This window comes from Myotis brandtii, unplaced genomic scaffold (genome assembly GCF_000412655.1).
Source record: "Myotis brandtii unplaced genomic scaffold, ASM41265v1 scaffold230, whole genome shotgun sequence".
Taxonomy (NCBI): domain Eukaryota; kingdom Metazoa; phylum Chordata; class Mammalia; order Chiroptera; family Vespertilionidae; genus Myotis; species Myotis brandtii.
In genome coordinates, this window is record NW_005358650.1 from 7,641,561 (window position 1) to 7,665,719 (window position 24,159).

Below are 24,159 nucleotides of genomic sequence, written 5' to 3' on the forward strand. Positions count from 1 at the left end.
ACCCACTGGATTTCTAAAACCTTCATGTTCTGTCATCATTCAAACTAATCTCCCTTCCAAACTACCTTCCCAAGAGGTAAACTGGATCACCTCTCTCCCTTGTTAAAAAAACAAACAAACAAACAAAAAACAACACTTAGGTCTTCAGGATTAAGTTCAAGATTCTTAAAATAGCTTGTAAGACCTTTGCTTACTTCCTGAGCCAGATCTCTTGCCATTAACCACTGACTTCCCATCACCACCACTCTCCATCATTCACATTTTCCAGCCCCACTTACTTACTTTCCACTCCCTGAATGCTTGGCTACCAAATCCACGTTGTTATAGTCATCTGTGCTCCTCTTGAAGAGGAGTAAAGTGATATTAGCAGAATTAAATGCAAAAGCTTATAACGAAAGAGACATTTCACTAGAATTACTACTGCTTGCTAGAAACTTGCATTTAGCTACACTCTCTTTCTCTATTGTTAACTTGGAATTTATTTTCCTGAAGTGTATTTTTTTTTTTTTTTAGAAAATGGGTCACAGATGAATATTTGTCTTGCTGTATTAAGACGTTTATAACATCTGACTGAATAGTCAAATCCTTTGCCAAATACAGAAACTGAGAGATCTAATCCCATAAGAGTTTGCTTCAAAGAGAAAGGGAAAAGAGAAACAGAGGGAGGTGAACAACAAAGACAGAGCTGAAACAGAAAGACAAACAGATACCAAGGACAGGAACCATAACCCATTGTTAATTCTACTCCCACTCTAGAGCGCTCCACACATTGTAGCTACTCAGTAAAGAACTGCTGTCCTGAAGGATGGCTATATGAATGAACAGACAGATGGATGAAAATGGAAAAAACTGAACATTCTTTGCTGTCTCTGAGAAATTCATGAAGAAAGAGAAAAAAAGGACATCTGTTCAAACTTCTCTAGATAACTTGCCTTCCAAAGATACTAGAAATCTTTAAGTCGTTGCATAAAAAAATCCACTAAAATCAAGGAAGACAAGTAAACTATTTTTAATTAGGAACTTGATTAATCTTTATGATAGCAAGCATTATGTTAGTTTTATATAAGACAAATTTATGACACAGTAAATTCTATTGTTATATGCCAAACAAATACTATATCAGGTCCTATTTGTAATTAACTGTATATAAATCATTTTGTCCATTTTATGGGACTTAGAGTACAACCAAATATTTTACTTAAATTACAGGTTTAGAGTAGCTGGGCCCTTCCATCCATCATTCTTTCTTTTCTTTCTTTTTTTAAAATTGATTTTAGAGGAAAGGAGGGAGGGAAGGAGGGAGAAATTTTGACTTGTTCTACTTATTTATGCATTCATTGGTTGATTCTTGTATGTGCCCTGACAGGTATCAAACCCACGACCTTGGCATATAGGGATGACACTCTAATCCACTGAGCTACCCAGCCAGGGCTCTTAATCATTCTGATTAAGGCTATGAATGGATTCTTGAGTCACTATCTCTGGTTTTAGGGTGAATCTATATTCTAGTTTACCTAGGACAGTTTTAGTTGTGCCTATTATACATGCCTAAGTATTAATAACTCTCCTAGTCATTCTGCAGTGTCAGGGTTTGAACAATAAATTATATTGTGACCCTAGTTATATTTTACGCCTATTGGGGGGAAAAAGATGCTGACTAAAAATGATCCACTTAATAAGGAAGCTTTCCAGAACACATTCTGATGCAAGGCAAAGCTTCAGAAAGCAACAACTGGTCACCTTTTTATGTAAATTACCACACTGGTGTGTATGCACTATCTCCCAAGCTAGATTGTGGGCTCTGGGGGAGAAGTGCTCCATCTTTCCTTACTGCAACACTACAACCAGTACAGCACAAGAGAAGGGCTGAAATATTGGCCTCACAGTTTTCCGTGGATCTGCTGTTCAATGAAGACAGCTGAACTGATACCAAGGATGTGCGAACCATGAACAATTTAGCACGTATCAGAGGCGAGAAGAGTGGGCAAAGAACGTTTGCTCAGAGAAGGGGCAGAGAGACCCTGATCTTTCAGGAGCCCAGACAGAAGGTTCTCCTGAAAGACAGCGAGGAATGCTCACACCAAACAGCCTGAGGGGCACCTGACCTGAGGCCCTGGTGAGGAATCTGAAAGACGTGGGGACAAGCAGAAGTCTGATTTTTGGGTGCCAGCTGAACGTGGCCCTGAAGGAGAGCTCCTATCCACACAGAAGCAGGATTGGCTTCTGCACCACAGAGAGGGAACACAGCTCGGGACAGCAGCTGAGTCACTTTGGATCAACTTAAATGCGAGGGAAAGAGGGAAATGTTTAAATAATAACATAATATTAAACACTGTGGAGGAAATAGAATGTACAGCTTAAGAAGAAAAATTGTAGAGGAAGCAACCACTAATTCTCAAGAGAAAGGGACAAAGAAGTTCTGGAATAACACTTTAGCCTCAGAGGCTTAAAACTGATGATTAAAATACAGGAAAAGTAGCAATAGTATCACCTTACATTTGTATAGTCCATTAAAGTTCAAAAATTTCTTTTGCATTCATACTGGAAATCGACCCTCCCTTCAACTCTGATGAACTAAGGACCACTATCTTCACGTAGAGACGGGGACTCTGGAAGTGGACATGTAACTGAAGGTCATTCAGCTAACCAAAGAAGCTGAAACAAGGTAATCTTCACAACGTGAAGAATATGGACTACCAAAGTAGCAATAATAATTGACAAGCTTAATGTCAATCCCCAGAAAATACTATAAAATATTATAAAACAGAGACCTGTTTTCAAAAGCTAAAAAGTGTTCATTATGAACCAGTCATTTGGAACTAACATTATTTTCTTTTGTAGAAATAGTTGTTAGATCCTTAAAAGCTCAGGCAAATTTCAATGACATCATAGATAGCTTTGTCAGCAAAGCAATGCAGTCTGTCTGTCCTCTCTCCTCGTACTGAAACCCTATCTTTCTTTGGTCTCTACTGAATCTCGTTGGTACTCAGTGAACTGAAACACAATGCTCCATGTAGTTACTGAATGAAGGGTAGGTGAGTGAGCGAATTCTGTCTTTTCATACAAATTCAAGAAATGCAGGCTAGAGGCAATAGTAGGATGATTCATAGTTAAATGAACAACTATACCCAGAAAGTTCTGATGAGTGGATTGATTTTAACCTGAAAGACCTGTCTCAGAGCTCCAGTTGGTCTTTTCCTCCCTAGTTTTGTAATCAATAATTTGAAAATGTAAAATAATTATTATTGTTTCCATTTTAGCTAACTGTACCATCTACTTACATTTTTGCATTATAAGCACTTTGCATGTATTGTCATATATTCCTCCAACATCTTTTTGAAGAAACAGTTTAATTCCATTTTACAGATGAGAATACAGATTATAAAAAGATTAGGTAATCTTCTCAAGATTACACAACTAGTGAGTAGCAGAGCATGGATGCAAACCTCAGCCTGTCTGACTCCAAAGCCCATCTCCTTAACCCATACTGCATCATGCTCACCAAATGTGCAGCGGACTCAGAGCTATGAATGACATGGAATACACAGAAGGCTGTCATAATATTTTGAATTGGAACTGAAGTTAAGTTTAACAGATGTCATGAGGACACGAATTACTTTAAGAACTGACAAGAGGGGAGAGATGATATTTATTCTGCATAGACATATTTTAGAGCACATAACAGGTACTCCAAGTTTATATGATTCTTTCACTTACATTTCTCATGGTCTGGAACCTTACTTTCCTGTGTATCCCATTCATATTTAGCCTTTTGTCCTCTAAATACAACATCCTTCTGGAATACTACCTAGTATAATCATATATGTACATGAGAAGATTCAATACAGAACTATCTATAATTTTTAAAAAGGAAACACACTGGAGAGCCCACCACAAGGCATGGCTAAATAAATTGTGTAATACTATGCAGGAGTAAAACGAATGGGTTCAATAGTGCAAGACATCTGCACAATACGTAGGAAGCAATGATTACCAAAAAAATGTGGAAGAATCGGTATGTATAAGCATGTTTACCACAGTATCATTTTCCATATAAAAAATTACAAACAACTTAAGGGCCAATACAGAGAAGGCCAGAAATTTTTTCAAAAGAATTGAAGCAAGATAAAGGTTCCATTTGAAGAGGCTGGCCTAAGTAGACTCATCCTTTAATAATGTATACTGGAGAATTTTGTTTTTTTGTTTCAGTTTTTTCTTCTGCCAAAATTATCTCATACAATTGACTCCTTTTAAAAAGCCCATTTTGCCTACCAACTTAAGTTAACATATTTATGCAAATCATTAACTTTATCTTCAGGACACACTAAGAATAAGTGCACAGTAATATCACATTAAATACACATTTAATTGACCTAAATTCAACTATATGTTTTTGGCAATAAAAATAAATTATAAATTGTGGTCATTATATGTAAGTAAGCCAATTATATCATCTGGTTCTTAACTATATGATCTGGTCTAATACTTAAGGAAAAACAGGTGGGACCAAATTATTTGTGGGTTTGTACATAACACAAATCTATGTATTCTGTTAATGAGCTGTTAGGAAATGTCTGGTCATCATTAATATCTGGTGAACAGATGGGATGTAATGCATTATAAGACACTGCCCCCCTCCAGCCCTGATCGTGCACCGGTGCGGTCCCTCGACCTGGCCTGCGCCCTCTCACAATCCGGGACCCCTCGGGGGATGTCAGCTGGTTTCGGCTGATCCCGCAGACCAGGCGGAGGGACCCCACTGGTGCACGAATTCGTGCACCGGGCCTCTAGTTCATATATAACTTCTGACTCCCTCAAAACTTAATTATTAACAGCCTACTGTTGCCTGGAAGCCTTACCAATAACTTAAAACAGTCAAGATATATTCTGTAAGTTACATGTGTTATACTGTATTCTTACAATAAAGCAAGAGAAAAGAAAATACCATTAAGAAAATCACAAGGAAGAAAGAATACATTTACAGCATTTATTGAAAAAAGTCCATGTACAAGTGCACCCACTCATTTCAAACCGGTGTTGTTCAAGGGTCAACTGTATGAGAGTTTCACATACGCTATTTTATTGAAGCTTACAAAAACCTTATGACACAGGTACATCTACAATTTTACAAAGAAACAGGCACAGAGAGGTTACTGACAACCTCAAAATGAAGGACTTTTCTTGTATTTTCATAAAATGTTGTTTCCTTACAATTCCCTAATGAATTACAGAAATAAATGTGCTTTTATATCACCTGGACTCAGTTTCCCCATGAGCCCACAACTCAGAAATCCTTCTTGACTGCAAGAATATTCATAAAACTCTTATCAATACAATCCCACTCTTCAGCATCTCCCCAATACCCCAGACCTTCTCCCACAGAGGTGTGCTCACAGAAAGCTGAATGGACAGCCCTGCTTTCCAAATGCTTGCTAACAATGTGGTGATAGACAATGTGAACACAGACATCAGCACAGTACTGACGAAGAGGCCTAATTATAGCACTTCAGGGTATAACAGAAAATATCCAATTAAATCACTCTTTTGTGTGCAGTCTAGAATCAAGGCAAAACAAAGTGTAAGGGAAAGATGAAAAATGGAATAGGAACAAAACCACAGACTAACTTAGTTTTCAAAGATATGATTTCAAATTTTTTGAATAACGAATTAGGCTCTACTTGTAAAGTTGGGGGAAATGATTTTGTTTTGCTACCATGTGCAATTTAGTCACAGGTGGAACAGTGAAAATATCACAGGACTGCCTGCTCTTTATAAACCACTTTCAAATACTGGATTGAGCTATCTTAACAACAGAATCAACACCTATTGAAAATTCTGCCTTAACTGAAATAAAACATTTGATGACAAAAGTGAAGTAATACATCATAAAACACTAAAAACATCTTTTTAATTTCCTACAGAGATATAAGTGAAACCCCCAGACAGCTAACATCTAAGCTATAACCAATTAAAAAGAAATAAATGGCTCTTCAAATTTATATTTACATATACAAACTGAGCATTAAAATACCTTCCTTTACCCAGTTCAAACGGCTACTTTTATATGACTTCAGAGGCTGATTGCATCCTTCACAAGAGTGATACGGAAATATCCGATCGCAACAGATGCAAAATCCATCATTGTGTCACCCAGGTGCATACCACTGTTCATACACATCTATCATCAGACATTGATCTGCCTCACGCAATGCTGGTTTAAATTTAACTCTCGCAGGAGATGCATTACAAAATGCAGGTAGACATGCATCCAAATGGTTGACTCCATTTTTTAAATAAAGCCTTTTGTATATGCCATACATGTACTGTTCAAAAGCTAAGTCAATACTGTACCTGGTTATTTCTTCTTTAAGCTTACATGGATCTTCAGCATAGAATTTAATACCAAAATACAAAGTATATGGAGGTCCAGCTAAAATAAGAAATAGAAATTAATTAGATTTAACATAATAATTAGGCAAAGTAGTAGTGTAATATTATACAACTATTAAAAATTATATTTCCAAAAATATTTACAAACAATTTACTAAATAAGGGGTTAGTATCCAAAATATGAGGACCTCATACAACTCAATAGCAAAAACAAAACAATAAATAAATGGGCAAAGCACCTAAATAGACATACAAATGGCCAACAGATACACAAAAAGGTGCTCAATATTGCTAATCACCAGGGAAATGCAAATCAAAACCACCATGAGGCATCCCCTTATACCTACAAGAATAGCTATTATCAAAAAGACAACTGTTGGTAGGAATGTAAAAAAAAAAAAAAAAGACAAAAGTGTTGGTGAGAATGTAAATTGGTACAGCCATTATGAGAAATAGTATGGAAGTTCCTCAAGAAATTAAAAATAGCCCTAACCAGTTTGGCTTAGTGGATAGAGCGTCGGCCTGCGGACTGAAAGGTCCCAGGTTTGATTCTGGTCAAGGGTATGTACCTTGGTTGCGGGCACATCCCCAGTGGGGAGTGTGCAGGAGGCAGCTGATAGATGTTTCTCACTCATCGATGTTTCTAGCTCTCTATCCCTCTCCCTTCCTCTCTGTAAAAAAATCAATAAAATATATTTTTTTTAAAAAAGAAAAAGAAATTAAAAATAGAGCTACCATGTGATCCAGCAATCCCACTACTGGGTATTTATCCAAAAGAAATGAAAGACAGATCTCAGAGATATCTACATTCCCATGTTCATTGCAACATTAGTCATAATAGCAAAGATATGTAAGCAATCGAAGTGTCCAACAAAGAAACAATAGATAAATAAAATGTGGTACACCCACACCCACACACAATGGAATATTATTCAGCCATAGAAAAGAAGGAAATACTCCAATTTGAGATAACATGAATGAAACTTGAGAATTATGTTAGGTGAAATAAGCCAGACACAACAAATACTACTTGATCTCACTTATATGTGGAATCTAAAATAGTCCCACACAATATAAAATAATATTGAATGTGAATTATAACTAAAAACAAAATTTTGAAAAATTAAAAAATATATAAAATAAAATAATCACACGCATAGATGCAGAGGGTAGATGGTGGCTGCCAGAGGCTGGGGGAGGGGGAATGAGAAGATGTTGGTCAAGAGTATGAAGTTTCAGTTATACTAGATGAATGAGTTCTGGGAATCTAACATACAACCTGGTGATGTTAGTTATTGACAGTGTGTTGTATATTAGAAATATGCTAAGAGGATAAAATTTAAATTTTCTCACACATACTGGTAACTATAAAGATGTGATAAATAAGTTATTTAGCTTGATTATGCTAATCTTTTCACAATGTATGCATATATCTAAACATTAAGTTGTATACCTTAAATATATACAATTTTTACATGTCACAGCTATCTCAATAAAGTTATTTAAAAATTATACTCACCAAGAATTTCTAAAGACAAAAGGAAATATAAAATGAAGTAAGACTTCAACTATGCAGGTATCTGTGTATGTATGGTCTATCCCAGTGGTCGGCAAACTCATTAGTCAACAGAGCCAAATATCAACAGTACAACGATTGAAATTTCTTTTGAGAGCCAAATTCTTTAAACTTAAACTATATAGGTAGGTACATTGTTATTAACTTAATTAGGGTACTCCTAAAGCTTAGGAAGAGCCACACTCAAGGGGCCAAAGAGCCGCATGTGGCTCGCGAGCCGCAGTTTGCCGACCACGGGTCTATCCTATATAATAAAAGGCTAATATGCAAATTGTCCCCTTGACCGGGAGTTTGACTGGGAATTCAACCAGGAGTTCGACCAGGGGGCGGGCCGGCTGGCCAACAACCCGAGGCCCCTCCCCCCAGCCGGCCTGGCCCGATCGGGGTGGGCCAGCCAGACCCCATCCATGGCCTCTAGTGTGTTCATAAACACAGAAGAAAAGGCAGGACCGAATACATTAGAATGTTACTAGTTCTTATCTCTGGTTAGTGAGGTTATGCACAATTTTTATTTATTATTTTCCACATTTTCTATAACATACATGCATTTTCTTCATAATGAAGAAAGATTATTTATAAACAAAGTAAATGGTTTTAAAAACCATCCACCTATCACTATTGCAAAAAATATCAAAAAAAATCTACAGAAAGCTGGAAACAACTTAAATGCAACTGTTTAAATGTGCAGAGGGAGGATGGGGAAAGGTCACTAATCTACATTTCTGATTGCAGAAATATGACCTCTTTTGTGGAAAAGAGAGTTATCTATTAAACTAATTTCCCCTAAAACACATAAAAAATTACTAAGAGGGGCAAGCTTTCCCCACAGCTTTATTGAGGTAAAAGTGACAAATTAAATTGTAAGATACATAAAGAGTGCAAGGGGATGCTTTGAGATCCGTACACGTTGTGAAAGCGTTTCCCCCATCAGGTGAACTAACACATCCGTCCCCTCGCACATTAACCATTTTTCCCAATGAGAACATTTATTCTACCCTTAGCAAAACTGGTCTGTTAGAAATATTTTACCATGTATACTCTTACCTTTTTAGAAAAAAAAATTATCAGTGAAACTATGTGGATTAGGGTCAATATATGTCTCATTCTTAAACTTTTCTGAATCTAAGAATGTGTTCTTACATATTTAAAAAGGCATTTCTCATCTCAGTCACGTACCAGACACAAGAACTATATGCACAAATACCAAATATATATGAAACAACGCCTGGAAACGTACCTATATGGGCCAACATAAAATAGTTAAACACTCATATTGTGGAAGAGGACACAAGCCCTTTGGGTGCCAACCATAATATATTATGCTTTTCCTAGAAATATCTCCATTTCAGAGAGTATGAATCTAACCTGCACTCTCTGCAAGCTGCACACTTCACAGCGGTGTGTTAAATAGATCTTATATTAAAACTGTTTTAAACAGATTTGCTACCTGGTGCACTGATTGGTGATCAGAGTTTCTAATTTCTTCTTCAACAAAAGCTCTCCCACACAAATAAAAAAGGTATAAAATATGCACTTCAGTAAAAATACTTCCACCTACTCCTGTGACCCTCGGTCTTTGATAGTGTGCAGTAGACAGAAAGACTAGTAGACGAGTGTCTACTAGTGTCTTAGATTCAGAACTATAAGCCTTATGAATAAATTAAGTCAAAAACTTTAGAAGTTGGGGAAAGGAAATTAAATGGAACAAAGGTAATAAACCCATAATGCACTTTTAATATACAAACTACATCAGTATTTACTATTATTATGACCCACACATGCTATGCTTGTAGAACCCCATTGCCCTGTCCCTGGGACACAGAAGACAACCGAGACTACAGCCCCGCTCCTCTCCCTCATCCGGGTAGGCACTCCTTATGCTAGAGCTTCTTTAAAAACTAAATTCTAAAAGAAACTTTGTTGTAATTTTTTACCATTAGAGTTGATCCGTATGTTTGATTTCTACGTTAACCACTGTGCTTCTGACAAGCACACCCCTCTCCCTGAATATAGATGTCAAGGAGGCACAGACTATTAAATATTAAATATTTAGAAGAGCCAGGAAGTCCACCCTCTGCTGATCCGTCTTTGTCAATCAAGCCCCGTGTTACTGAGCAGATGGGTCGGCCTGTGCCTGCAGGCCACTGGGGTTGGTATCTGGGGGCAGGAAGAGCACAGATGCTGCTGAGACTGTGCACAAAGGAAGACGGCCTCGCCCCGAGTCCAGAGCTGCTTTTATCCTCTGGAACATGACAGATTACACCCTCCTGATCAACCAGCCACTTCAAACGTGTTTGGTGATGAGCAGTTATGCAGAAGTTTGAAAAATACACAATTGGAAACATTTGGTTTGGGCTAATTTTCTTAAAGGACTTATAGCCCACTTACACATAAAATGGCGTGTGTTCTAAATATAAGGCATCATTACCATTTGATTGCATTTGGTAAAGTACAAAAATGTTTCCTAAACATCTGATTCTCAACAGCCACCTGGTAATGTACGCAAGGCAGTTGAAGCTCCAAGGAGGTAAGTTCCTAAGATCACAGGGATCACAAACTAAGAATCAAGTTTGCTCCTGGAGTTCAGTGCTTTCTGGCCACTATTCCATACAGCCTCTCAGGGAAGAAATTATAATAACTATAGAATGAGCAAGATCTTTCATAAACATCACTGTTTTATAGATCAATCAAAGGCCATGGAAATGGACATTTTTGGAGCAAGGCTATGTCTAAGACTGACTATAAAACTAGGTGCTAATGAAGCAAATTCTCAAGTTATTATGATCTTGAATCCATGTCTTTCCACAATCTACGTTTTAGAAACCCTTATGCAAAGTAAGTTAATATTGTTTCACTTTAGCAAAATATATAGAAGCCAGAAGCTGGGAATCCTCCAATCTACCTTTTAAAGACTAATTTCAAGACCTTTAATGGTAATGAAAAGTCCCCCAGCCCGACTGGAGTGACTAGTAGTTGAGCATCGACCTATGAACCAAAAGGTCACAGTTCGATTCTGGGTCAGGGCACATGCCTGGGTTGCAGGCTTGATCCCCAGTGGGGTGCATGCAGGAGGCAGCCAATCGATGATTGTCTCATCATTGATGTTTTTCTTTCCCTCTCCCTTCTTCTCTGTGAAATCAATAAAAACATATATATATATTTAAAAGTCCCCCATTAACACAGAGATTAATAAATCAAGACTTGCCCATGAGAATCCTGGTGACTAGCAAGTGCTCTGTCATTTTTGTCGCTATTCCTTCTGACTGACAGATATCACATCTACTGAAGATGTGAGAGCCATTCTCCTCCATTAATTATCAAACTATCTCATGAGATAAAAAATAAAGATTATGTATTCTTCAGTTAAATAATCTTTCTTCAATGGTAATATCAACGTTTTATTCTTTTTTAAATGTATTTTTATTGATTTCAGAGAGGAAGGGAGAGGGGGAGAGGGAGAGGGAGAGGGAGAAGGAGGGAGGGGGAGAGAGAGAGAGAGAGAGAGAGAGAGAGAGAGAGAGAGAGAGAGAGAGAAAGAAACATCAATGATGAGTGAGAATCATTGATCAGCTGCCTCCTGCATGCTCCCTATTGGGGATTGAGCCTGCAACCTGGGCATGTGCCCTTGACTGGAATCGAACCTGGGACCCTTCAGCCTGCAAGAGGACACTCTATCCACTGAACCAAACCGGCTAGGCTAGGGTAAGGGCACTTCTTAATTACAGACTTGGCAAAGTGAATGGTATGACAAAAACTACTCTAACTCAAGACACACAAGCGCTTTAAAAGGTCAGATATCCATCTTTTTCCAAATCAGAGCCTCTCTGCCTTTTCTATTTTAAGGTGAAAATTGAAAGACAAGCAACTAGAAAATTAACTAAAGTCATCAGCAGGAATACACCAAGCAAAATTCAATACTAAGATCCTCTCAGTCTTTATCAACTGGAATTTCATCAGAGTTTGCAGAGACCCAGCAATAAACACACACGCATTTCCAGATTCTGGCACCTAAGAACTCGTACTCATCCCCGCAGTACTGGAGCCTATTCTGTACCCAACTAACCATGGGCATGATATCATTCTCAAGGCATCCCTTAACAAGGTTAAAATTAAATACCTACTAAAAAAAATAAAAATAAATTAAATACCTACTGTTGATCAGTTCTTTGTGTTCAGCAAGGGTTTTTGCAGGATCCAGCCAATACTGTGTGAGGAATAAAAGGGTAATTATAAGAATTAGTTGCTTTTCATTAGCCTTTACTTCAAAAACATTTGAAAAGTGTTATTTTAAATGACATTTAAATAATAAGGAAAGCATTTAATTTGTCATATACAAACATACATAAGAGCTTTCTGTGGCTACAACATTAAAAGAAAACGATGTCAACGTTCAGAGAGCAGCAGAGAGGAGAAACAGTACCTCTGGGTTCTTAGTTGCATTCTAGCTCTAACTGCAATATTAAGATTTTGGTGAGCCCTAACCGGTTTGGCTCAGTGGATAGAGCGTCGGCCTGCGGACTCAAGGGTCCCAGGTTCGATTCCAGTCAAGGGCATGTACCTTGGTTGCGGGCACATACCCAGTAGGGAGTGTGCAGGAGGCAGCTGAATCGATGTTTCTCTCTCATCGATGTTTCTAACTCTCTATCCCTCTCCCTTCCTCTCTGTAAAAAAATCAATAAAATATATTAAAAAAAATATTTTGGTGAATGTGTCTTACTGCTTTGGGTGGCAAAACAATGGCCATAGGGAATGCCGCCCAAGTCTCTTTCCAAAATCTCCATCACGGCCCCACCTACAGTTAGGTATGTCTCCCTCTAAGACCATCCTCACCCTCTTCACTTCCAGTCCCGTCTCTTACAGGTTTTGCTGCTAGATGGAAGAAAGAAAGCTAGCAAATAAAATAAAATCCTGCTGAAGTGTCCAGCAGAGGTGGCTCAGAGCAGTGGCTGAGGGTCTGCGTCCCAGGGCCGACCCAGTTGGATTCTGCCCTGGCTCTCCCCTCATCATCACCGTGGCACGAGGAACAAGGCACTGCACCATCTCCGAACCTTCCTCATAGGCTTGCTGTGAGGATTAAATAAGTTAATTCATGGACAGTCTTCAGAATAGTCCCTGTTTCATACTAAGTTTGTAACACATGCTAGTGATGATGATGATGATGTGAAGGTGTGAGATCATTCTTAATTACTGCCTTTAACCAGCCTATGATACTTGCTTATTAATTCAAATTAATCTTTAATGAACAGAATCTTAGACAGTGATGGGAGAATTTTTGGCCTAGGCCTCACCCTTGTGAAATAAAATCACTGAAAGGAAAAGAACACACCTTCAGCCCCATCTCTCCAACTGCGGGAAGAGCAAGCAGACGCACAGAGGAGGGGACATCTGGGTTCCCCTAGAAATACACACTGGGGGGACTCTCCTCGGCTATCCTTGCCAAATATCGGAATCCCGAGGGCCTAGCTAACCAGTTTCCATTTTCTTATGCTTCTGAATGAATAAGGGTCAATTCTCACAGCAGGGAGGTAGGAGCCGGTCCACCCTGAGCCACTGCATTCACAGCACTCATGTTCACCTGTTGAAAACATCCCCACTCCCCCGACACTCCTGGGTCAGGAATCAACGGTCAAAAAGGAATCCAGAAGAACCCTCCTGCCCAGGTCCCCCTTCCCTGCCCTCTGCTTGCCCTGCTATATAACAGTAGCAGTAATTATAAATATGAATTATAACTTCTTGTGCAATCCCCGTACCTTTTATTCCTAATTTCATTTAATATAATAATAATAATTACTCATACTAAATATGTGTCATAATCATTTTATTATAATATTTTATTATAGGACTAAACTGTACTCATATATATGTATAATCTCCACTATTTGCACTCACAGAGCAGTTTAAGTTTTTCAACTTTTTAAAAAGTAACATATCTATATAGCAACTTATAATGCAATGTTTAATATTCTGCTTCTTATCATTTCTCAATTGCTGAAAGTCTAAAATCACTCACTTTTAAAATAAATTTTAAAAAGATATTTGAAGTAGAGGCTATAATTAATGAATTGCTTTTGGAGCCCACAGTGACAAAAGATGTGGCTCTAGTGTTAAAATAATCATTCATATGGAAACACTGATTCATACAAGTAGAGAAAATCAACCCAAATGTTAAGCTGTGTGTTGGACACAGAGCAAACCCGTTCCTCTAAGTACATAAAGCTATGAACACTTCTCATGAAATGGAAACAATAGGTGGGTTGGCTATTTCTTGCCACTGATGTTAAATAAAAAGGTTTGGCTACCCCTGGATTTTTCAAAGGAGATGAAAACACACACAACTAACCACTTTTAAACACTTGCCTTCAGTGCCATGAGAAATAAATTTCTGTTGTTGAAAAAAATAATAAAATAAACAATTGCATTAGACTTCTATTGCTGCCGTAGCAAAGTTTCACAAACTTAGAGGCTTACAGCAATACCCATTTATGAGCTCCAAGTTCTGAGATAAGGTGATTTCTCACAGACCAAAATCAGGGTGTCAGCTGGCTGGGGTCCCGGAGGGTTATTTGGTGAGGACATCCTATCCATAAGAGCACTTTAGGGAGGGGACTTGCAGTTGAGCCCTTGGCTCTCCATTTCCACCCCCCTAGTGTCAAGGATGCATAATGTTAAGCCTTTCCCCACACTTACACCTGAGGACTCGGTGAGCGCTTGGGGCTAGAAAGAGGGAAGGGAAGGGGCCTCTGGTCCGACTACTCTGTCTGATCTCACCTTGAAACTGGTAAGAACAGAAATTGGACGAAAGCTTCTCATCTCCCCTTCTAACATCATCATCCCAAGAAAACACATTTTACAGATTTCTAAAACCAATTTTTTCTTTTTTGCCTCCAAAATGTTTTTCGGTCATTAAAAAGCCAGGTAAATAAAACAGAAAGGAAACTTAACCAATTGTAACAGGAAAGACTGTTTAACCTACTAAAAATGTTCATATTACTGATAAGCTATACACTTTAAAAATAAATCCCTTTCCTTGAGAGCAAACTGATTTGTGAGATGAAACGTATAATGAAGGTTCTGAGATGAGTTAGAAATTACAATTTTGAAGCAAAAAAAGGTCAAAACTCAGTAAAAGATGTTTGATCAGCTCACTGCACATTAGATATGCTGAGCATCAACCCAGCGCTCATCCTGCACAAATCTCATTTGATCCCAATGAAAACCCAGGGTTACAGAGGTCAGACGATGATAAATGCTCCAGAACATAACTAATAAACATAAGCCACCATGTTTCATAAGCTAACATCTTAACATGTAAAACCCACTTACGCTCAAGAGAAAGAAATGACCTTGAAACCAAAGCAGCCATACTAGGACCACATTTGTCACTGCTCATTATCAACAAGCAATCAAACGTAGCACATCTGGTCACTATGAAACACATCAGGCAGTTATTCTATAACCAATGAGAAAAAAGGGCACAAGAATTTGCCAATGAACATAGTATCCCAATTTTAACAACTACATCCAGAATAAGCACCTACATCCAGAATGGATGTCAGCTCTCAAATTGTATATCATTCATTCATTTAACATTTCTGGAATACCCACTATTGTGCTCTCTGTATGTTATGTCAGACTTTGTCCTGGGTGGTGTGGGAAAATAAAGATGACTGAGACCTAGACCTAACCTTGAGGCACCCAAACCTAGCAGGAGACAGGGACACAGAATTACAATCCAATGCTGCAGTGAGATAATAACACGTATAAGATGAGTGCTTAGGAGATAAAATTATGTACAAAGAAAATTACCTCTGCAGGGTCAGTGTAGGAAGGTGTCACTGAAGAGGGAACCTTTGAACAGTGTGTTTATAAATAAAAACTTTCCCAAAGTACAGAAATGGAGGAAAACAGAGCCTTAAATTTTTATACAAGTTATGTCTACCAGCTCAACTGCACTTAAAGGAAATGGGTTCATTTCTAACTGACAACACAGAATGCAATACTGCAGGTCCTTAATAGTTAAGTGCTATCCTGAAATTAGTGCTGCCAATGGCTAACAAATACTCAACTAAGAAATCAGTGTTCTGTTCATGCAGGACTTCCAGAAAGAGAAGTGGTCCATTCGGTCCTTCTGTCTGTCCTGGGCAGTGGGAAAGGAAGTAGCAGAGAGCTGAGCACAATTTACTGTGCACTAGGCTACAGAATGGCTTTTCTGAACTGCACTTTGGTATGAAGCCATTATACCCACAGAACCAGAAAATGGTCCTATCCTCTTTAACAGGATACTGAGATGCTTTTCAGGGACAACAGACCAAAACCACAAGTCATGAAGCTGACACATGCTCAGAGAACTGACCTCCAGCTGCGTCCAGAACCAGGCTTGTGCCCTCCCTGCCACACAGAACCAAAGAACCAGGACATAATGGGAACTTGAGCACCAAAACCCTTTCAGAAGCAGAGGGTCCATGGTCCAAGGTCCTCCAATGAAAACTTGCCCCACCAGCACTTCTGCACACCTGTTCCCCTAACTCCTTACAAACTCTCCTGGAACTCTGGATCAGGGAGTTCAGGCTTTTATTTTTTTTCCTTTTCTTTTTCATTTTTCTAAACCTAACCCTAAAGGAGTTCAGGCTTTTAAGCAGTAGATTCCCATTCTCCTGGATGGCACTATCTATACCAGCCGTGGGCAAACTACGGCCCGCGGGCCAGATCCGGCCCGTTTGAAATGAATAAAACTAAAAAAAAAAAAAGACCGTACCCTTTTATGTAATGATGTTTACTTTGAATTTATATTAGTTCACACAAACACTCCATCCATGCTTTTGTTCCGGCCCTCTGGTCCAGTTTAAGAACCCATTGTGGCCCTCGAGTCAAAAAGTTTACCCACCTCTGATCTACACTAATAAAAGAGATACATGCAAATTGGTGTCACTCTGCTACGCCCACCAGCCAATCAGGATAAGTATGCAAATTAACCCAACAAAGATAGCGGTTAATTTGCATATGCAGGTGCCGGAGCAAAGACTGAAGGCTCCGCCCAAGCGAAGACTGAAGACAACTGAAGACTGAAGAGGCTTGGCTTCTCCACTGCGGCCGGAGCGGAGAAGCTTCGAGGCTTGCCTTGTCTGCTGCGGTCAGAGAGGAGAAGCCTCCAGGCTTGGCTTCTCTGCTGCGGCTGGAGTGAAGGCCTGGGTCCCAGAGGAAAACCAGTGCCGGCAGCCAGGGGAAGGAAGGCCTATTGCACGAATCTCTTCATTCAATGGGCCTCTAGTTCATCAATAGAATAATCAATCTTTCTCCATTACAATTCTCAGTATTTTAGAATTTGGCTCTGCTAGCTCCAGGTGGACAAATTCTTTCTGTTCTGTGACACAGTCTTGCCTACTCAGGCAGTCAGAAGGAAAGAGAGCCCTATCTCTCCTATTCTTTCTCAACATTCAATCTCTCAATCAATCACTCTTCCCCTTCCCTTTCCTCCTTGCTCTCTCTACAATCTCAAATTTATACCCAGCTAGACTGGATCCTGTTTTGTAGGAAGATAACATAACAATGAACAGACACAGCCCTTCTCTCTCATCCTGATTTCTACAGTGGGTTTCCTAATACAGGAGAACATTAACAGACCTCAATCCCGATACCCAATCACTGAAAAGTCCAGACGACAGCTCTCCTGGCTCAGATGCCTTGTGAGGGTACAAGAGGCCAACAAGTAGGTGGTCTTACCTCTTCAGTCATGTCAGTCTTAATGGCATTTATGTAATCTGGGGAGAATGACAGATGGGCACAAGTTCCTTCTTTTTCTCTGACAGTCTTGGCTAAACGCCCTGAGCGTGTTTCATTCACCGTGGCTAATAATGTCTCAATTTCATCAATATCCTAGGTAACAGGACAGGATCTTAAAACTCTAACAATGTCCAGTAAATCAATAACCTAACCTTCAAAAATTCAGGGGCCAACCTTTCATTTGACAACAGTTCTTTTGCTGTCTCCTAGAGTTCTAATAGAATGAGCCCTAAAATGTTTTAGTAGAGCAAGGACAGCATGGAATAATAAAAGCTTTGCTGCATCTTTTTAAAAAAAATATATTTTTATTGATTTCAGAGAGAAAGGGAGGGGGAGAGAGAGAAACATCAATGATGAGAGAGAATCATGTATTGGCTGCCTCCTACATGCCCCCCACTGGGGATTGAGCCCACAACCTGGGCATGTGCCCTGACCAGGAATCGAACCGTGACCTCCTGGTTCATAGGTCGACGCTCAACCACTGAGCCACACTGGCCGGGCCTTTGCTGCATCTTATTTCACACAGGTTATAATGCTAATTTTCCTTTGGAGAATTTAAGAACACTACAATGATATTTCCTATCGATCAAAAAAAGGCTTTACATACACACCCAGCTTTTGTCACTATAACAAAACAACCCTTTGATCTAAGGGAGTAGTATAAAGAGGGATGACCATCTATAAGGAACAATGGAGCCATTCCTAGGGAGTTCGAGGACTCAACATAATTTGCACATATGTTCCAAGAAACCCAGGGCTGTGGTGACAGCTATTTGTGCTTTTCCCGGTGTCCCTGTAGACAGATCTCAGGCCCTCTAAGTATCATTAACAGGATGTGGTTTTAATTTGCTCCTTGGTACGAATCACAGAAGCTTTGGGATCTCAGGGAAAGTCACCATCATAGAGCCCTCACAGCAGGGATGAAAACAAGGACCTGTCATTGCACCATCTACAGTGAAGGGGGTGGTGAATTGTAATCAGGCCTCCATTTCAACAAAACTGGATTCCATTGAATCACTGTAGGACCATCTGGCTCCTTATGAATTATCACTGGCCCCAGTTCTCACCCGTGGACCCTGGCCCCACTCTAAGAGTTATAGAGATAATAATAACAATAGCTAACAGTTATTAAATGCTCATTTTATTTACTCCTTTAACTCTCTTTAAAAGTCTAATGAAGTGGGAACTACTATAATTACCATTTTACAAGGGAGAAAACGGAAACCTGAGGTATTGAAACAACTTTCAGGAAAGTACAGAACAGCAGATCCAAGGATGAGGAACCCCCTGCATGTTAATCTCAGGCCAAGCCACCCTCTAGAGTACTGTCTGAATAGGAATGCATAACCTCGATTTCAAGATTCTTACATACAACCACCAGCTCCTCTTTTCTCAGCTCACTCCTTTCTCATATTCTGATTCCAGCAGGACATGAAATTCCAGGATCCTACTCTCTTTTCACAGTTCCTCCTTCCTGCTCCCTGCAAGCCCTCACTTCCTCTCTATTCATTACAGTCATTCACTGGCGGATTACCTTGCACAATCTTCCCTCTACAACCACTGGGAAAAACATACCAACTCTCTGCCCTCTCAGGCCAGCACCAGAGAAGCTGACAGGAACTGGAGACTCAAACTGCATAGCCATAGATGGGCTCCATTTAAATTCGTTATCAGTAACCCAAGAGGACCCAGAATCCCACCACACTTCATTCTTGCACTTGTCTGGGTGACTCCTTCCCCGTTGCTCACCCTTAGCTGATGATCTCTTGACAATGTCTCTGAGAAAACTGAAGCCATCAGAAGAGAACATGCATGCCTTCTCACCAAATCTACCAACCTCTCTGTATCTGGGCTGAGGTCCTGTCTTCTCTATTTCTATGGACAAACTGTCCGTGCTCCACTTAAGTTCATCCCTTATCTATTCAGAAACAGCTCCAAGCAAATTCCCGCTCTCCTTCCAGCACCAAAGTTTTCCTTTCTGTAGAATCATTCCTAGGAGAATACAAGACTTTATTTCTCCCATATTCAAAAAAATAAAAACACCTTTTAACCCCTATATCTTCTTATTTCACTTCTATACTCTGGGGTATATAAAACCATTGTTTCATACTATGTCTGTTCTCCTCCCTCTTAAACACTTTAGAACACTCTCCAGTATCTTGCAGTGACGCCCACAGTGGCTAAATCTAATGACAGATGCAGAGTCTTCACCCACTTTCTTGAAACGCATTTGTCACCAGTTTCTAGAACATCTGGCTTCTACTTACACCTCACTGGCCACACCTTCACAATCTCCTTTGCTGGCTGCTCATTATCTCCCTAGCCAGGAAAGGCCAGATTACCCTAAACTCACACTTTACATCAAGGCTTGAAATGCCACTCATACAACTCCCAAATGCACAGCCAGATCAGAACTGTCCCCTGAATCCAACTGCCTACGTGACAGCTCCATTGAAGTGCCTATTGGAACTCAAACTTTGTACATTCAAAAGGGAAATGATGACTTTACTCCCTCCTAGAAAAACCTGTTCTCCTGCAGTCTTCCCCATCTCAGTAAATGGATAACACTCTTCCATTGGCGCCAGTCAAAACCTCTTTATCATCTCTCTCTTCCATCCACCTGCAAGTCCTGCTGGCTCTATGCTAGAAATAGAAATAGAAACAGAATTCTCACCATGTCCAGGTCCAAGAAGCCATCACCATTCACCTGGATTGCTTTTTTTTTTTTTTTAAGTGAATCATCGTTTCAGAAAGCACGTCTGGCAGTTTGGGCCTACACTTTTGGCCCCCATAAGGCTGGGGACCAAGAACAGACTACTTCGAGCCACTGCCAGGCTGCCAACTGACAAGCAGAACTCGGGGTGTTAACAGTACAAAGAGTGACAAAACTGAAGTGATGGCTTTCTCTCACGAGCTTTGAAAAACAGTGGTCCAAGCTATAAAAGTCTAGAAGCATCACTCACCTGGATTTCTTAAACAACTCCTTTAATGGTACCCCTGCTTCTACCTTAGTAGTTGGAGGGATTCTTTAAAGTGTAGGTCAAATCAGTTTACTCTTCTGTTCAACAACCTCCAGTGTTTCCCTCCTTACTAAAAGTAAAATCCCAAGTCCCTATGATGGTCTACAAGGCTCTACACAATCTGGCCCACTCCCTTCATTCTCCACTATGCATTTTAGGAAGGAGACAGCAGAGAGGACCTAGAGAAGACTGTTTGTGGAAGCCTCAGGGCCTCTAGGAGGCAGTGGGGAGGCCTAAAGGCAAGCAAAGAGAAACCTGTTAGGAGGAGGAAGAAAGAGGACCTCAGCATGGGAAGGCAGATATTTAGCAATGCTGCTGCGTGTGGCAACATGGAAAATAAAGGAGGTACCTAATGAAGTGGATGATCCAGATAAGATTGCAGGCAGACTGTTGAAAGTGCAGACTGGCTTCTTTGCTGCCTATAATGAAATGCAAGAGGAGAGAGATAAGCTTTAAAAAAGAAGAAGAAGAAAGAAGAAAGAAGAAAGAAGAAAGAAGAAAGAAGAAAGAAGAAAGAAGAAAGAAGAAAGAAGAAAAGAAGAAGAAGAAAGAAGAAAGAAGAAAGAAGAAAGAAGAAAGAAGAAAGAAGAAAGAAGAAAGAAGAAAGAAGAAGAAGAAGAAGAAGAAGAAGAAGAAGAAGAAGAAAAACTGCTAAATATAAATGCCAGGACTTACTGGGCTTGAAATAGAGGTTTCTCATCCCTAGACTTATCAGAAGGCAAATGGTGCTACCATTAAGAAGTGACTTCTGGGCAAAGACTGAATAAAGGGTGCTCAGGAAAACATGACTGTAAATGTAAAACTCTTTATTACATCCTCAAAAAAGATCTACTATGATGCCTCAGACCCTTTCAAACGAACAAAAGGTCTTCTAAAGGTCTTTAAGGTCATTGTTCCCCAATAGCCCTACCAAAAAATCTAAGTTATTGTGGATAAAAAGGGGGTTCTAAAGAAAGAAAACTCATCTGTAGATCTGATTGTAAATTGCTAACTTTGCAGGTCATGGAGGTAGTCATGCCCCAGACATATAACTTTTTTAGCAAAAGGTTTATTGTTGCCTTAAGCAAGCCCTATCCACTGTTCTAGGTCATCTATGTTAACGCATCTTTGAAATGCCAGAGTAATTCTCTTTTTCAGACCCTGTAGATGGAATCTTCCTCAAAGGAGCACATAATCTTGACTTTCCTGTACCTTGCTTTCTCCCTCCGTCATGTAATCTTCCTTAAATCCCCTCCTTAATTTCCAATACATAAAAGAAACTGCAAAACTATCATTCTCAGGAGCATTTGAGATCTTGCTTCCCAGCAATTGTCATCAGTTTGGCTCAAATAAAATCTTATGGCCTAGCCGGTGTGGCTCAGTGGTTGAGCACTAACCTATGAACCAGGAGGTCATAGTTCGATTCCCAGGGCACATGCCAGGGTTTCTTCTATCGCATGCTACACAACCTCTTAGTAGAGAACAATATTCTAAACAGCATCCAGTCACAGGCAGCACAGTAAGAATTTCATATTTCTATAATTCCTTATAAGCCTACACATTTCCAAACTAACTTTCTAACATTTCAGTAAAGCTTTTTCCTTTTTTAAATATCAGAGAGGCTTTTCTCACCACTCAATGGAAGCAGCCTTATAGTCTGGCACTTCATCTTATATAATTTTCAAAGCACCAATCACTATCTGATGTCAGAACACATATTTATAGTCTCTCTTTCCCCTGGAATATAAACTCCTTGAGACATGGACCTTGTCTCTTGTTGACCACCACACTCTAGTTCCTGAGATGCAATGGTCACCCAGTAAATATCGGATGCATGATTGAATAGAAATGAGAAATAGCAGATGGTCTTCTCTCCTTACAGTCCCAGGCCAGGGGTGCTAATCAGGGTAAGGATATAATGCTAAAGAGTTTTAAACAAGAAATGTCCTCAGTAAACATCCTTGATAAAACCTCCTCCAACCTAAAAAACTGATGAATATGTTATGTAGCAAGAAAAATTAAGCTTCCATATATCATCAGCTTTCAAAGGGCCTACTTTTGTTAACTCAAAGTTCACAGTCCAAAAGGTAAAGTGAGTAACTCCCACCTTCCACCCCTCCACCCTACCCCTAAAAGCACCTGCCCAACTTTGAACAATTCCTGGAGCACCTCTCTTACTGGAACAGGTCATATAAAAAATAGACAAACTAGTCACCTTAGCTTTTAGTGCTTGCAACATATTTTAAATTTTATAAAATTTAAGACTACTGGCACAACCCAATCAAATTCTTTTTATATTCATGGAGAAAATCCTCTTAAGATTCAGAACAATCCTATATAATAAATGGATAATATGCAAATCGACCAAACAGCAGAACCACCAGTCGCTATGACACACACTGACCACCATGGGGCAGACACTCAACACGGGAGTTGCCCTCTGGTGGTCAGTGCGCTCTCACAGCGGGAGCGCTGCTCAGCCAGAAGCTGGCTCATGGCTGGCCAGCGCAGTGACAGTGGCGGAAGCCTCTCCCAAGTCCACTGCAGCACTAAGGATGTCAGGCCCGCTCCCCGCAGGACACCCTCCCCCCACCCCCTAGGGCTCCCAAGAGGGTGCAGGCCAGGCTGAGGGACCCCCGCCTCCAGTGCACAATTTCATGCACCAGGCCTCTAGTGTTAAATAAAGGTCAACTCAGAGGATTGTATCAAACCTCTAGATTAAAATAAAAAAGACTAGTTTCCTATGATAATCAAGAAAATGTCCAGAATCATTAACCCTAAAACCACTGCTTTCCTAGCCATTCCATCAATTGTCTGAAATGCCATTCTTCATATTTCTTTCTGATTTAACCTGGGAGGACAGTCTCATAAAATGTCCATAGTTAAGGGAACCAGCAATATTCCTGTCATACACTTACACAACTAAGGTGTGGGTCACAGAAATTACTGACAAGAAGAATGCCTAGCATACCTATGGCATATACAAATATATGTGAGCATGTATACATAGGGAGGTTTCTACCATTCCTGATAGTTTTGTTTTAAAGTATTTACACCATTATCATTTTCAACTGTTCCTCCTTTTATTTTATTTTTGGAGAAAAAAAGCACTGGATGCTGTTAACGAAAAAGAACACTCTAGATAGAACTCAGTCCCTTACCTCCCTAAACCTAGAAAATTTATGAAAGCCACGGGATAAAATATTTTATTATATATGACCCATGGGAGACAACTTCATGCCTACTGTGATCAGCCATTTGAGAAGGAAAATGAAGGAAAAACAACAGCACATAAGTGAATTAAGTTCAAGATGAATCCCAGAGCCGACTCTAAACAAATCTAGGTCTTTCAAAAGCATTTTGAATCCATGTCAAAATCAACACATAGAACAACGAAACTGAAGAACAACCAAA

At 39.7% G+C, this 24,159-nt stretch overlaps 1 protein-coding gene across 1 annotated transcript in view; it reads right to left on the reverse strand.

The window, feature by feature from the left end:
• EPB41L4A (erythrocyte membrane protein band 4.1 like 4A) overlaps window positions 1–24,159 on the reverse strand; it is a 241,435-nt gene that overhangs the window by 112,010 nt on the left and 105,266 nt on the right. Inside the window, exons 3-4 of the mRNA XM_005866454.2 lie at window positions 12,119–12,170; window positions 6,352–6,430 (exon numbers count right to left, since the gene is read on the reverse strand). Of these exons, the coding sequence (XP_005866516.1) occupies window positions 6,352–6,430; window positions 12,119–12,170 (131 nt within the window). The remainder of the gene's footprint in view (window positions 1–6,351; window positions 6,431–12,118; window positions 12,171–24,159) is intronic.